The sequence below is a fragment of the Stegodyphus dumicola genome, chromosome 5, assembly GCF_044657685.1.
Source record: "Stegodyphus dumicola isolate Sdum_Otavi_A_Nest chromosome 5, ASM4465768v1".
Lineage (NCBI taxonomy): Eukaryota > Metazoa > Arthropoda > Arachnida > Araneae > Eresidae > Stegodyphus > Stegodyphus dumicola.
Genome location: NC_140772.1, coordinates 193,072,940 through 193,087,298, shown reverse-complemented (window position 1 = coordinate 193,087,298; position 14,359 = coordinate 193,072,940). Strand labels below are relative to the sequence as shown.

The following is a 14,359-nucleotide window of genomic DNA, read 5'->3' as shown; positions in this document are numbered from 1 at the left end:
ACAGTACAAAGTATCATACAGAAGTGACGCAGTCGTCATTTTATTAAAACATTTAGAATAAAAAAATAAAAGAAATTTCAGTGATAAAAGAAGAATATTCTAGTTTATTCTTCAAACACAGGCAAAATTTAATCTTGGAGTGATATTAGTTTTACAGAAAAATTCTATAAAACTGACAATTAAATACTGAAGTTTTCGTTTTATCAAAAGAACTCAGAAGAAAATAGTAAGAAAAGAAAATAACGAAGTTTTAAAGAAAATTTGACTCACATATCGTACGATTTCGGCGTTCCTACACTTGGTATACAAAATCGTGTCTAAAAGATTCTAAGAATTGTTTAGAAATTTTTGTGTTTTTTACTCATACGCAACCATCGAAATTTATTCATATAAAGTTATCAAACATCGTTCTATGAAACCTTAAACACAGATTTATCAGATTTTTTTTCCTTAAAAATATTTATGTAAAAAATGTAAAAAGATGACTAGAGGTTTAGAAATTTTTACACTATACGCAAACACAAAAAAGATTTTAAAACAAATATCAAAATTTAGAGAAGGCGAAAATAATAAAAAAAAAATTGTGTGTCTCTGATACCTTTTTTATATTTAAGGTGGCTTTCTAGGAATGCAATCAATTAACCACAATGACGTCTAAATAAAGGCGACCAGAAATATTGCCACACTTATTGCATTGCACATAATGTAACACAAGAACGTGTTACGGCACTAGACGCACTCATTAATTTGAACGGAGATATTTAAATTGTCTCTCGGATGCAAGGTCGGAAACATACTTAACTACTATTTCGGAGTACAGTGACGTGAATACTATGCCACCTATTTTAGTCGCTTCTAAGAGAAACCCTGTCTTTCTTGCAACGTAAAATTAAGCTGATTAACACAATCAGGACTAACATTCGATGACGTCAGAAGAAATCCGTCAGAAGAAATCATCTAGCAGGTTTAACATGTACCGCAATTACGAAAAAAGAAGATAAACGAAGAAAAAAACAAGGCAAACATGAATAGCAATTTTTTACCTGGAAATTTCTGCAATAAAGAAAACTATTCTGACTTTTTTCATACCTTAGAGACACATTATTATGATCTATGACATTAACGTAGTTGCTCTTTGATGAATTCGAGGACCTCATTTGTTTCAGGATATGCAGCAACCATAACAAAGTTATTTTGAGATTAAAATAGATATGTTGAATTGGGGGGGGAGAGATAAAAAGAAAAATCACAATTTCTTAAACACTACAAGAGTTGGAAGAACATTATTGGTGAGAAAGAAACATTAATATTACGTTAAGTTCCCAAAAGCATGCGAAGTCGTGTAACATATACCTAACGGAGGATGAAGGTCTAAACAAGCTGCTGGTGTAATCCACCGATTGCCAACTGGCGGCCCGCGAACCACATGCAGCCTGTGAGTCACTTGTTTGTAACCGGCGACTAGACTAAAGAAATTTAACATTTTCGAACGCGGCACATATTTTGATACTTATGATTTTTTCAAATTATCCTCAAGGCATAAATATCACTAATATCACCGAAAACTGATTTTGGGGAAAAGTTCCTCGCACGAGGTAAGGTCGACCCACAGATGCAGCAACAGGCGCGATAGCACCGGGAAGCAAATTCCAGGGCTGGCAAAGCTTTAAGACTAAGTAGGAGAAGAAGGAGACTAAGGAGAAGTAACAAGCAGAAAATTGTTTAGAATTTAGGGGAAACACTCGGCAGCATAATTTTAAGGGAAGAAAAACTACTAAATTTACGAAGCTGCCGGGCAGCAAAATTTAGGACCTGCAGAGACTGCGCAGGGCGGCAAAATGTCTACTGCCAGCCTGCATGAGGTTCTTAGTCATGAGGTCATAAAAAATTAATAAATAAACACAAAAATAATAAAATAAATCTTTAGCTGACATTTCGCATAGGCAAGAACGCGTTCGAATCAGTTGACAAGTAAAGCGTTAAGGCTTGCAGTTGCATGTAGAAATTAAAATAATGAAACTGAGTTACTCACTTAGAGAGCTAGGAGATAAAACATTCGATTTCTAATTGTTATGACGTTCTTTTATTATTCATGTTAGAAAAGCAATCGTCTATGCAAGCAAACTGAAAATTAACAGTTTCATTTCTAAGAACCGAAGCAGTATATCTTACCCTCTACCCCCAACTTGCTCTCGAGTAAAACGGCATACATTCATGAGACTATAGCATATATTCACTTGTAAGGATTATGTTAATTTATCTAACAGTTAATTCTGAGTTATACTTTCCTATATTTCCTTAATTTGAAGCTTACAACTTCCGGCCAAAACGTATTTTAGAATCGCGTTTGAATGCAAAAGAGGAGAAGTATTTAACTGTGAAGTTCTACTGAACTTCGTTAGAGAGCCAGTGATTCTGACTAGCGCGCGTTCGCTTTTTCAAGCTACTCTCTCTTAAACTATTATTACGCTCGGCCATACTTTAGGTCCTTGATAGCTTCGCTGTTAATTAGCGTTAAGGGGCCGACTCTGTTAGAATTCTGATAGCTTCGGCTAAATCTTTTTAGTTAGGATTAGTTCGTAGTTTCCTAAGTTCAAGCCCGAGTGGAGGCTTTATTGTAACTCCAAGAAAGGAGTCGTCTGTTTAAACTTTATTGGAATAATAATGGGTAATTTCACCCTTCTTACGTTTTGTTCTCTGTCACGAACTCAAGCGATTGTTCGCTTACCAGTTCTTAAGATTCCTCAACTTTAGCTATAGATTAAAGCACCTAGGAGTCTCCCACATTTTTTTTTTCTTAGATACAATATATAATAATAATAATTTCGCCCGAAATAAGTACAGATTTTTTTTCATAAGGTACGGTTAACTAGAACTAAATAAAAATTCAATTTAATTTTTCAAAAAAAAAGTGGATTTATTTTTAGGCTTAAATTCTTTCTTAAAGATTAAGTTTTATAAAACAAGCGCTTAAAGACATTATATATAGTTGGATTTACATTAAGATTTAATTTACTTTTCGTACAGTAAAGTTAAAAAGATGTAAAGCTTAAGCTCATTTTTCGTATACAAGTTCGAAAAAAGTAAAATTCTGACTTATTTAAAAAACAATGAAAAGCTTTATCTTTTATGTTGAAGCACATAATTAGTTTAAATAATTGTCTTTTCCTCAATCTTTACAACTCAAGGTAAAACAAAGAAATATAAAACTGAACGCTAACTAAAACTGAACTAATTAAGAAAACAAATAAAGTCGACAAGCTACCTTGCCGACTTCTGGAAGATCTGGCTTCCGTTTTTGGTGGCCTACCTCGTCTTCCGGGCTTCTTCCCGTCTAAAATTTCTGAAAAGATAGAAAAAGAATAATTAGCTAAACAAATAGAACATGATATTCTTACACACAAAAGTATTCATTAATTTTTTTTATAAAAACTTGGCCCCCGTACGTTCAGAAATCGCTATTGATTAATTATCATGTTAAGAGAAATATATTAATTCTGTAGCCTAGAAACGAATTGCTGATATTAATACAAAATTCTACCTTTGCAGGTCAAAGAAGATTGGGTAGCATCGACACAGTATCTTATTTCAACGTTAAATTCTTATTCTACTCCTTAGAATATCGCTCCATGAAAAACGGACTTTGTTCAGATAAATTCCCATGTTAACAGGTGCAGAAAGTTAGATGTCTAGTTTCCAAAGTGAGCACAAATGTTTACTATTTCGTCTTTTATGAAAGCATTACATTTCATACCAGTATATCGGAAGGAATACAAAAAATATGAAATAAACGAAAATAATTTTGCAAATCATATACAGGTAGCTCACTATCATACCAATATCGAACTGAACATTAAAAGTTTGGTTAAGCTTATCCGAGTACGGCAAACACGCGATAGCTATCTATCTACGGGAAGGGATGCTTTTCGTAGAGGACTTTCTATGAGAAATTGCCTCGTATCGACGTTACGCATGGGAAAAACCACGAAAATGACCACGCAGCAGCCACTCCGTTCACCTGAAATCGATACCAGGCCAAACTACAAAAGTCCCACGGTTTTACCGGCCCACCAGCGGCCGAGCGGTAAAGTCGCTGAACACTGGTAGTTCGGTCCGAGCTTCGAATCCCGCGAACGGGCTGGCTGCATGGGTGTTTTCGTGGTTTTCCCCATGTGTAACATGTATACGAGCCAGTTTCCCTTAGAAAGTCCTCCACGAAAGGCATCCCTCCTCTTAGGCAGATAGCCCTAGTGTGCTTTGCCATAATTAAATACACCACACCACACCCACGGTTTTACCGTTCGCGGTCACTGCCGTTTTGAGTTTTGCGAAAATTATTATTTAAAAAATAGTTAACCTTTTAAACCAATTACTGCTATTAGCTCAAACACTGATTCCGTATAATTATTTCTCTTAAAGAAATGTTAGAGGTACGCAAAAGTTAAATGCATTTCTTTAAAAGTAAAGACAAAATGATTTTAAGATGTGTTTACGTTTCGTAAAGCAAAGCTTAAAAGATGCAAAAATGTTTGTTTTTACATAACGAAAAGTTCGTCAGCATTAGGGCTCAAACTGTTTCCGTAAAATACATATAGGTAAAGGCAGGCTTTTTTTCATCAGATAAAACTGGATAAGCAAGTAGTCTTGTGTTTTATTTATTTATTGTACAGCTTCAAACAGATAAGAAATTAAAATTTTACTGAACGCTATACATGCATATACCCACAGAAATTATGTAATGAAAGCGTACAATTGCGAAAATTAGAAGTCTAACGGCCCTGAAAACAGAATCAGTTTCTGTCACTCAGCATTCAGGGAGGATGGTGTATTTTAGATACAAAGACAATTTGAAAAATTTCTTTTTTTTGGGGGGAGGGGGTGTTTTTAAAATGTATAAAATGTTCACATTATACCTGAGCATAACGACGATGTTATATACGCTGCAGCATTTAATGTAGGCTTTTCATTTGCGGTGCTCATGCTGCTACTCGTACTTTCTCGGTCCTCTCGGTCGGAATCTGAAACGAAAAGAAAACACTCATGAGATTGAGATTTAATAATAAAGAATGAAAATGTGTTTTTATCAATCCTCAACCACATGCAAGAAATAAACTTCTAGAGCCATTAGGTTTTTGAAGCAGGAAACGTGAAAAATGTGCAGTGTCCTCGCCAGGACTCGAACCTGGATCTCTCAAATGCGTGCCGAATGTCCTACCGTTACACCACGAAGTCATGTTGGACAGATGAAGAAAATACCTTACATACCTCCTTTAAAGGGCGGCTGGAGTTAGGGGTCCCAATCGCCAAATTCTGGTGGTGACGAATTATCGTCGACTACCTTTTAGTTCGGACGCTACTTGCAGAGTCATTAGGCTTATTTTAAAGCAGAAGACATGAAAAACGGGCAACGTCTTAGCCGAAACTCCAACCTAAACATCTCGAATTCGCGCCGAGTATGCTACCGTTGCACCACGAAGGCACGCTGTAAGGAGGAAGAAAATGCCTATACTGAGGATCAGGGGACTGAGTCGACACCACCGTCGACTGAGTCGCTAAATCCTGGAAGTGCCGAATTATTGTCCCCTACCTTTTAGTTCGAGAGTCATTGAGTTATTTTGAAGCACGAATTTTGAAAAATGTGCAATGCTCTCGCCCGGACTCGAAAATAGGCCTCTCGAACATGCGTCGCTACCGTTACACCACGAAGGAATGCTGGATGGAGGGAGAAAATACCTTATAAGCTTTTAAAAATTTAGCCCAATCAAATATCGAAAACAATCTCAAACATTAAGAATTAAAAGCTCTTTTTCTATTTAAATAAATATAATAAATATATGCATACTAACTGGGAAGATGAAAGCAGTTAGTATTTTGTAATGTATACTTGAAAACAGGCTCATAAAACTAAATAAATATTTATAACCTCAAAATGAACGAAGCATGTTTAATCTTTAGTGGGAGGGAGTGAAATTATTAGAAGGTAAAAAGTCAGCAGCTTATAAAATGGCTTTCTTTTTTGAAAATTCTTGATCTGAAAATAGATTCTCAACCAACACACCGTCAGTAGATTATTAATATGTTTCATTTACTCAGTTATGTTTTTATCGCAGTCTCAAAAGTTATTTTAGTCAATTTAGCTCTTTCTTCGCAGAACTGAAGTTAAAAACTACAAACGGGAAAAAAATCATGCTAGTTACCATTGACTCCGAATCAGTCCAAGGCTACATATATTCGATATATTCGATTATATATAATCTACGCTACTCATTTTATCTTCATTTGTTTTATTTATTTATTTATTTACTTTTTGCAATAAAAACTTAAGTACGAATTCGAATGGCATCAATGATTGAATATCTTCAAGACATCACTGACTATCTTCAATCTATTCTTCTATCTCTTAAATGCGTGTCCGATAACCACAAGGTATGGATTAAAAAAAATCATAAAAATAAGGCCGGCGGGGAGTAACATACCCTCATGAGAAAAAAATCACTGGGATTAAATTAAAAAATCTGATACTTGTTGGGACTTAATTCATCGAAAAAGGTTCACGTATTATGAGAGGCAAACAGGCAGCCTCTCTTATTAAAGAGGCGGGAAGACGAAAGAAATAACTTCAGAAAATAGAAAGAAAGAAAAGCTGTTTCTATACTAAGCAAGATAAAATTTAAATAATGTAAGGAAGAAAATAACTAATTTAAACTTTCATAGTATAGACTAGTCATTTATGTTCACAGAAAACATTATTTGCTTTTATTGAATTTAGGAATCATTTCAAAGCCAAATAAAGATTAAATTTTATCATTATTAACATTTAAAGAAGAAAGCAATTCTAATATATTAACGAAAAACAATCCGAATATTAGCCCCTCTAATTATCTGATCCACTATCTTACGTTTTAATTTGATTAATGCGAACGGTTTTTTCAAATTAAAGAGCGTAAAATATGCATAGGAGAAAAAGAACTATATTAGTTAAATATAATTACATAGAAAATAAGTAATTGTATAAAAGTGACACCTCTAGTCAATTAAAAAGTCAAGCATACCGTTAAATTACAGGATAGCAAGCAATTTCATTTCCACTAAATTTTCTGGCAGATAAAGTGAACAAGTAAGCAGTGGTAAGAAAGGCTAAGGCTTACCGTGACTGGATGATGGGCTGTTACCCTGAATTTCCGATCCCACACAATTTAAAAGTTGTGAATATGTGTCATTAGACCACGTGTGGAACGCTGGTAGTGGATTGTCTGATCTGATGCATGCCGCAATGTCCAGTGCCGTAGGACTGGGCTGATCTGTAAGTAAAATGGAATATTGATTATTAACTAATATAACTAATTATTTATTGTACAGCAGTTTAACGCCCAGCCCAAAGCATAATCCGACTGCATACCGATTGCACCGAGTTTCTTCCAGCTCATAACTTCTAAGCCTATATGATAATATTTAAATGGATATACAGCCATACGGATAAACACTGCGGCGGGGGGAGTTCTATATCTCCCGTTCTAGTGGGCCGATTGACGAAATTCAAATTGCGTTTTTCATATTTCGAAAGCGCGACTTAGGATTTGTATTACATTGTTATATAGCACTGTTCTAATATAGGTATTTTGATATAAAATCGGACTTTTTCCGAAATGACATGCTAATGTTTTTCCGTATTTTGATTTTACGACTCTAATTATGCCTAAATATTAAATTTTGTAAAATTTGGTATGAAATTTACGGAGAAATTCAAAACTTTCTCTTAGCGCATTTTTTTCAGTTCGCGTCAAGAATAATTCACTCGGCGAACTTCTTAATCTGTAGCAACCTATTTTCCTTTCCTTTCTTTCATTGTAAACGACCGGGAAAAATCATCGTTCATTATTTCAAATAATTTTAACAAAGTGCGTAAACCGCATTTGGCGTTATTATCGCTTATAATAAATACGGCAAATTTCTAAACGCGCCAATATTTAAATTCACGTATATTCTATGAAATTTTAAATAAAATTTTTTTGCAGGTATGCTTAGAAATACATACATTTTAAGATGATGGTAAAAGTTTTATAGGACAAAATTCAAATTTTTTTCGTAAAATTTATAAAAATATTTAAAAATACAAATTTTAAAAATAAATCATAAAAGATGGGCGATTTTTATTTGGAATGAACCTAAATTTTGAATTCTGGAAGAAGAGACCAAGTAAGTTTAATAAAAAAAAGAGATATTAATAAATATATATCAAATTCAATTAACATTGAGGAGCTATAATTTTGAGAGCTAATTTTTTAAAAACTACTCGTGCGATTTTTACAAAACTTGCCAATTTGGCATAATTTGAGTCGTAGAATCGAAATATGGGAAAAACTAGTATGTTATTTCAGAAAAAGTCTTATTTTGTGTCGAAATACCTACATTAGAACAGTACTATATATAAATCTAATACATATGCTAAGTTGCGCTTTCGAGACATGAAAAACGCAAGTTGAATTTCGTTAATCGGCCCAGTAGAACGGTTAGAGCTGTCCTATTTTTTGGGGGGGGGCAGTGTACCTACACAACAAATCACAAATCTCATTTACTTTTACCTATTAGGTAGACTCTTTACCATTCATCTTAGAGAACATATTTCACATGTTTGTCCTACAATATACCAAAATGTTTTGCTAGCGCTACTTTATTTTACACTCACGTGATCGACGTAATACTCAAATCCAACACTCATAGCGATATATGCTAACAATACTGAAGTCCTCAAACAGAACAATACTTCTCATTTGGTCCCCTATTTATAGATCATTGATTAGCAGTCTTAAGCATTACCGATACACACTTATTCATTAGAATCTTACGTCCCTTCTTCTTCTGAGAATAAAATGTTAAAATATATTATACTTTAATTCTTTGATACCAGCACATTAAATAGAGAAGAAGTATTTTTAAATAAAGGATCATCTGCAAAAACTACATCAAACAAGTAACACACTGTTAAGCTTCGTTAATACAAGTCCTTACCCACTAAGGCTAAATTCACTCTCTCCTTAATTGCTCGAAAGAGCTTTCTAGTTACAGTTAAGTCACTCGTGTACATGACAGTCTTGCATTAAACAATTAGCAATGCCTATCCTATCTTAGGTTTCTGGAAATACTTTTACAAATATCCGAGATGATTCAAGTAAAATTGAACAAAAACAGTTCTGGTCATTCCAGGTTATACAGTTACAACTTTATCTTCACATATAATACGCCAAATCACCACGGTTAAGTAAATAATTAGGATGTCATTTTCCTTATTACATAAGGCTCACTTTCTCTCCAAGTTTATATTTTACTCATAATATTAAACAAAATAATAGCAAAGCATTCTAAAAATAATTAATTTACTTACAATGATTTGCTATCGTATTTTGGAGGCTCTGGTACAATATATGTCCATATCGATTATCCAAAGTGCAGAAATCCGATTGTGATAATTCGCACAGAGTCTGGCCGTTCATACGATTGAATTCTGGCATGTTCACGTCGAGGAGATCAATGCCAGTCTCTTTCGACCAGTTTAAAAACCATTCTAATACATCTCCCTCATTCCACTGGTTCGGAGCTTTGTTTTGCCATGATCGAGTTTCCCAAGCACCTAAATCTATGGGGAGAAAATGAAAACTAAATCAGAGACAAATGGTAATATCTGCACAGTTAAATCAATTCTGACAAGCGAAGTATTAAGCCCAGATCTGAGTAGCTCGTCAAGATTTTTCATAATTAAGAGTTTCTAATTAGAAGGTCCCTAATATATTTCATCATGTTTTGAGGAAATAGTTCTTTTACAGCGATCTGGAGCAGTTTCAAACTGAACAATTTCTGTAAGAGTTTTTCTGTCGATATTTAATCCAACATGTTTAAAACACTAATAAAAATTTATTATTATGAAATAAATACAAACTACAATCAAGCAAAAATTTTCATTTTCCATTTTACACAAGCACTTTCTTGTCCAGAATAAAAATTAATTTTCATTTTTATAAACTACCTGACTCGAATCTTAACACCCGTGAATAATTTCGATTTTGTTAAATGATATGCTTTAATAGCCAGTAACATGTTTTTATTCCAATAGTCTGAAATTCAAAAGTTATTTGATGTGCAAAAATTTGGCTATCGAAGTTCCAACTAATAGAATAAATAATGCTTAGTATGGTACAGAAATTTTCTTGATAAGATGTTGTAGCTAAACTGAATAATTGCAAAGGTGTTTGTCTAATAACGAAAGAAATTAAACTCTAGGAAAGCATTGTACCAGAAACAGAATACATGAAATACATTGTTGGCCATTAAATTTGTTACATTAAAGAAATCTATTAGTAGAATCATATTTTTTCTTTACACATAGACAATAAGGGAATGATAAAAATTTTAGGTAATTCTGAGGTACAGAATATGCAGAAGTGAGTGCCTGAGTATTAGCCCCTGGCAAAAACAGCCAGTTGTTATGAAGATAAGCGTATTGTTGAACATGGCAGTTATAGGTATTGCAGATTTATAATGAATGAAGTCTGATAATTTGAACTAGCCATTTGAACTAGCCATGTTTTCAGGGTCTTACTTAAACAATTTATACATTGACGTATCAAATGATACCTTATTGTCTTACTAATCTTATTATTACTACGTTTTCAGTTTAAGTTAAGAAATAGTCATAATAAAGCATTCAAAGACCTCTAGTTACAAAGGCAAATCGTTTTCACTGTCCATCAATTAGTTTATCTCTCTAGTGCCAATTTTTACATACAATTTAAAAGAATGAGTGAGATTTTCTTAAAAAAAAGGTGGAAGCACTAAAAATAACTGTCTTAACTAGATATCAAAACAAACGTCAAATGGTTGACAGGTCAGACCGGTGATTAATTAAACATAACCACAAGTAACATCGCAAATGAAGTTCTGAAATTTTTCATTTTCTGTAGAATCGCGTGATTATTACTTATAAAATAATCTGTTTACTTACCATCTGCCCCACTGTTTTGGAAGATGTAATCTAGGATTGCAGAACTGTTATACTGGTTAGAGGAATGACTTGGAATCGGCTGTAAATCATAATACTGCATATCCTTTTTTCCAACGTCGGTTTCGTAAAATGGAACGTCTGAACCTACATACTGAAATGGAAAAATACATATGGTAAAGTTTCCTTTCTTGATTAATACATAAAAGATGACATCTAATTAAATTAGTTTCAATAAAAACCACCATTTTTCCTATAACAGCTATTTTAATTAATTTAATAGTCTTAAGAAAATTTCATGTCGTTATAAACTACAATGGAAAAGCCTGTTATAAAATGGCTAGTGACTGATAATTCTGACACATTCAAAAACCTCTTCGCTAGTTTAATATATTCTGTATTTTCTTCACATATAAACCTCACGTCATGCAAACAAATCTAAAATATTATTGAAAGATTAAAGTATGAGAATATTATCCTGGTCTTGTCATTACACATATAGTTTCTCTATATATGTAATGTATGTTTCTCTATAGAGAGAGTAATGCAATTCTACGGATAGACAGTACTTATATAGAGGAGCAATGTGATTAAAAAAAAAAAAAAAAAGGCAATGATTTAGAGATAATGAAATGATATTAAGTTTTATACTACTTCGAATATAAAAGCTTTTGAATGATGTTTAATATGAGTATATGAACCATTCAATTTATAACATCTAACAACTGGGAAGTCCGCCAGTGATGGTGAGAATAGGTACTGCTATTTCCACTGGGTTCGAAGCCTATTGAACAGGTTAGCTGCATGGGTTTTTCTTCATTGTAACGTGCATATCCACACATCTCTACGAAAATATCCCTTCCTTAAGAAGATAGATAATCTTTATGAGGTTTTTTATATTCATTCAAAGCAAACTCATACTGAAAAGTGGAAAAAAGACAGACTTTGCTGTAATGCTAATCCAATTTTAACCACATTATAATTATAAAAAAATTTAAGACCACAACATACAATTTTGTGCTTAGAAATAAGAGTTTAATACAGTTATTGCCATTATAACTGGTTAACGTTTGACTGGAAGATATGAAATAATATTCTGTAAATCACAGTTTTAATCTTCAGGTTTCTTTCGCGCGATTTATAAATTTCTAATAAGATCTACATCAATTTAAGTTTGTAATTTATAAATTTTATTAGAGTTAATTCTGAGCTTCAGGAATAATTCGATAAAAATACAAAAATATATGTTTTATATAAAATGTTCTAAACAATATCACGGGTGTTTTTTTTTTAATTTTTTTCATGTATCAAATTGTTTCATTTATAATATTCCCCCCAAAAATCCTTCTAAAGCCATTAGGTTATCGATGCAAGAATATGAAACATTTGCGATATCCTAGTCGGGATTCAAACCCTTACGTTCCGACTACTATCCATACGTGCTACCCAGAAGGTACGCGGAAAGGAAGTAAAAAATACCTTTTACACTTAATTATTTATTGTTGCCAAATGAAATTTCACAGGGATTATTTGACTACATAATGAGACCGGACTTTATATAAAAGAATACTTTGCAGAATAAAATAGAATATATGGCAAAATGGAATAAAACAATAACTATGATATCGAAAACTTTTATTAATGTTTATATACGTATAATTCCTTTAATGTAAATTTAGCGTCTCACAAAATCCAGTTTTAAATTTCCCATAACGAAATCAATTTTTAAACCTTTATTCAACAGCTTTTAATCTTGCAGCTCATAGATAATACTTATTAAGACGTATTTAAATATCAGCACTGATAAAAACGATATCGATAAAGCTCGAAAATAACTCATGTATGACCCAAATTCTTTTCAGTTTTCATTCCTGATAACAGTTATTTACTTCTAACAGGCCAAGCTCAGCTTTCATGTCATTAGAATAAGTTTGTCATATACTTTGCTAGTATCATGTTGGTTCCCTTAAGCTGCGATACCGCACACCTATATTTGTGACTGCAAGACATCCAATATTTAAAGCATCTATGATGATCTAAATAATGTATTACACAGCTATAGATCTGAGTAGTTGCTGATGCAAGAAATATTCCATGAAAAATTTCAGTGTTTTATAAAATAAAAAGAAATCTCTAATCAATGAAGTAAAACAATGCAACGTTTTCCTTCATTAGATGACTAGGATCTTATTTCTTTTATGACTTTGTAATGGAAACAAAATTTTGCATCAAAACGGACGTAAAAACTTTGGCATAGGAACTGTAAGGATTCATAAAATAGAGAATTGTCAGATTTATAAAACAGAGAATAGCGATTTCTGAATCGCATCATCTTTTGTGATTAAAAAGAAACAGAATAAAGAAAATATTACTATATTGCATGCAAGCAGAAATAACTGCAAAAGTGAATCCCGTAAGAGATACTAAAAAATAAGGAACTGGAAAACTCAGTTTTAAAAAAAGTGAATATATGATATTTAAAATTAACATTCAATCTAAACAATTTCTCAATTACACATTTACAATTCCTAAAAGCCATTTCTTATTTCAATATATTTCAGAAATCGCTATTCTCTATTTACCTATTAAACATTCTATAAAATTACCTTTAAAGTGGTAATTTCTAAAACTAACAATCATATATGCATTTTGAAGAAGACAATTAATGATATGACAATTTAAGACTTTTATGTTTTGTTCCTGAAAATGATTTTAATTCATTATTTGCTAGAGCGGCATATCAGTACTAAGGTTTTCGTTTGGTTTTGGTTTATGTGATTATGGTTGGTTTCGTTTGGTTATGCGTTTGGTTTGGTTTATGTAATTCTTTTAGGCAGATAGCCTCGAAGGCTATCTGCCTAAGAGAGGGATGCTTTCGTAGAGGACTTTCTAAGAGAAATTGGCTCGTATATACGTTACACATGGGAAAAACCATAAAAACACCCATGCAGGCAAGTCAGTTCGCGGGATTCGAACCTCGGACCGAACTACCAATGTTCAACGATTTTACCACTCGGCGGCTGGTGGGCCTATCAATACTAAAGATAATTATAGCAATATGTACGAAAATAAAGGCTAGGTAAGGACTTTTGTGGTCAAAAGCGTTTACGAAACTAAAAAATGTATGTATATTATGTTTGTATACCTTCATGGCAGACATAACTGTTTTAAACCTAACAAGAAATAGTAATTCTAGATTTGTTATTGTATAATTGTCAAGTACAAATGCTACATATTTAAACTAATTCATGAGACTGAGATAAATGCAAGTCAATCTCAAGAATTATTTGAATTTTTTAAAGAAGCTCTACTAAAAGAGTACCCCTTTTTTTCCAAGAATCTCTTTAATTTTTATCATATCATCAT

The 14,359-nt window shown here is 32.8% G+C and overlaps 1 protein-coding gene across 5 annotated transcripts in view; it reads right to left on the bottom strand.

Moving 5' to 3' along the window:
* The window catches only part of LOC118181454 (ETS homologous factor-like), a 212,595-nt gene that overhangs the window by 20,196 nt on the left and 178,040 nt on the right, over positions 1 to 14,359 (bottom strand). For 4 of the 5 annotated variants that reach the window (XM_035350608.2, XM_035350619.2, XM_035350641.2 and 1 more), the window contains exons 3-7: positions 10,997 to 11,147; positions 9,383 to 9,634; positions 7,149 to 7,301; positions 4,914 to 5,018; positions 3,266 to 3,343 (exon numbers count right to left, since the gene is read on the bottom strand). In XM_035350608.2, coding sequence (XP_035206499.1) covers positions 3,266 to 3,343; positions 4,914 to 5,018; positions 7,149 to 7,301; positions 9,383 to 9,634; positions 10,997 to 11,147 — 739 coding nt within the window. The remainder of the gene's footprint in view (positions 1 to 3,265; positions 3,344 to 4,913; positions 5,019 to 7,148; positions 7,302 to 9,382; positions 9,635 to 10,996; positions 11,148 to 14,359) is intronic. The other variant, XM_035350625.2, reaches the window with a different exon arrangement.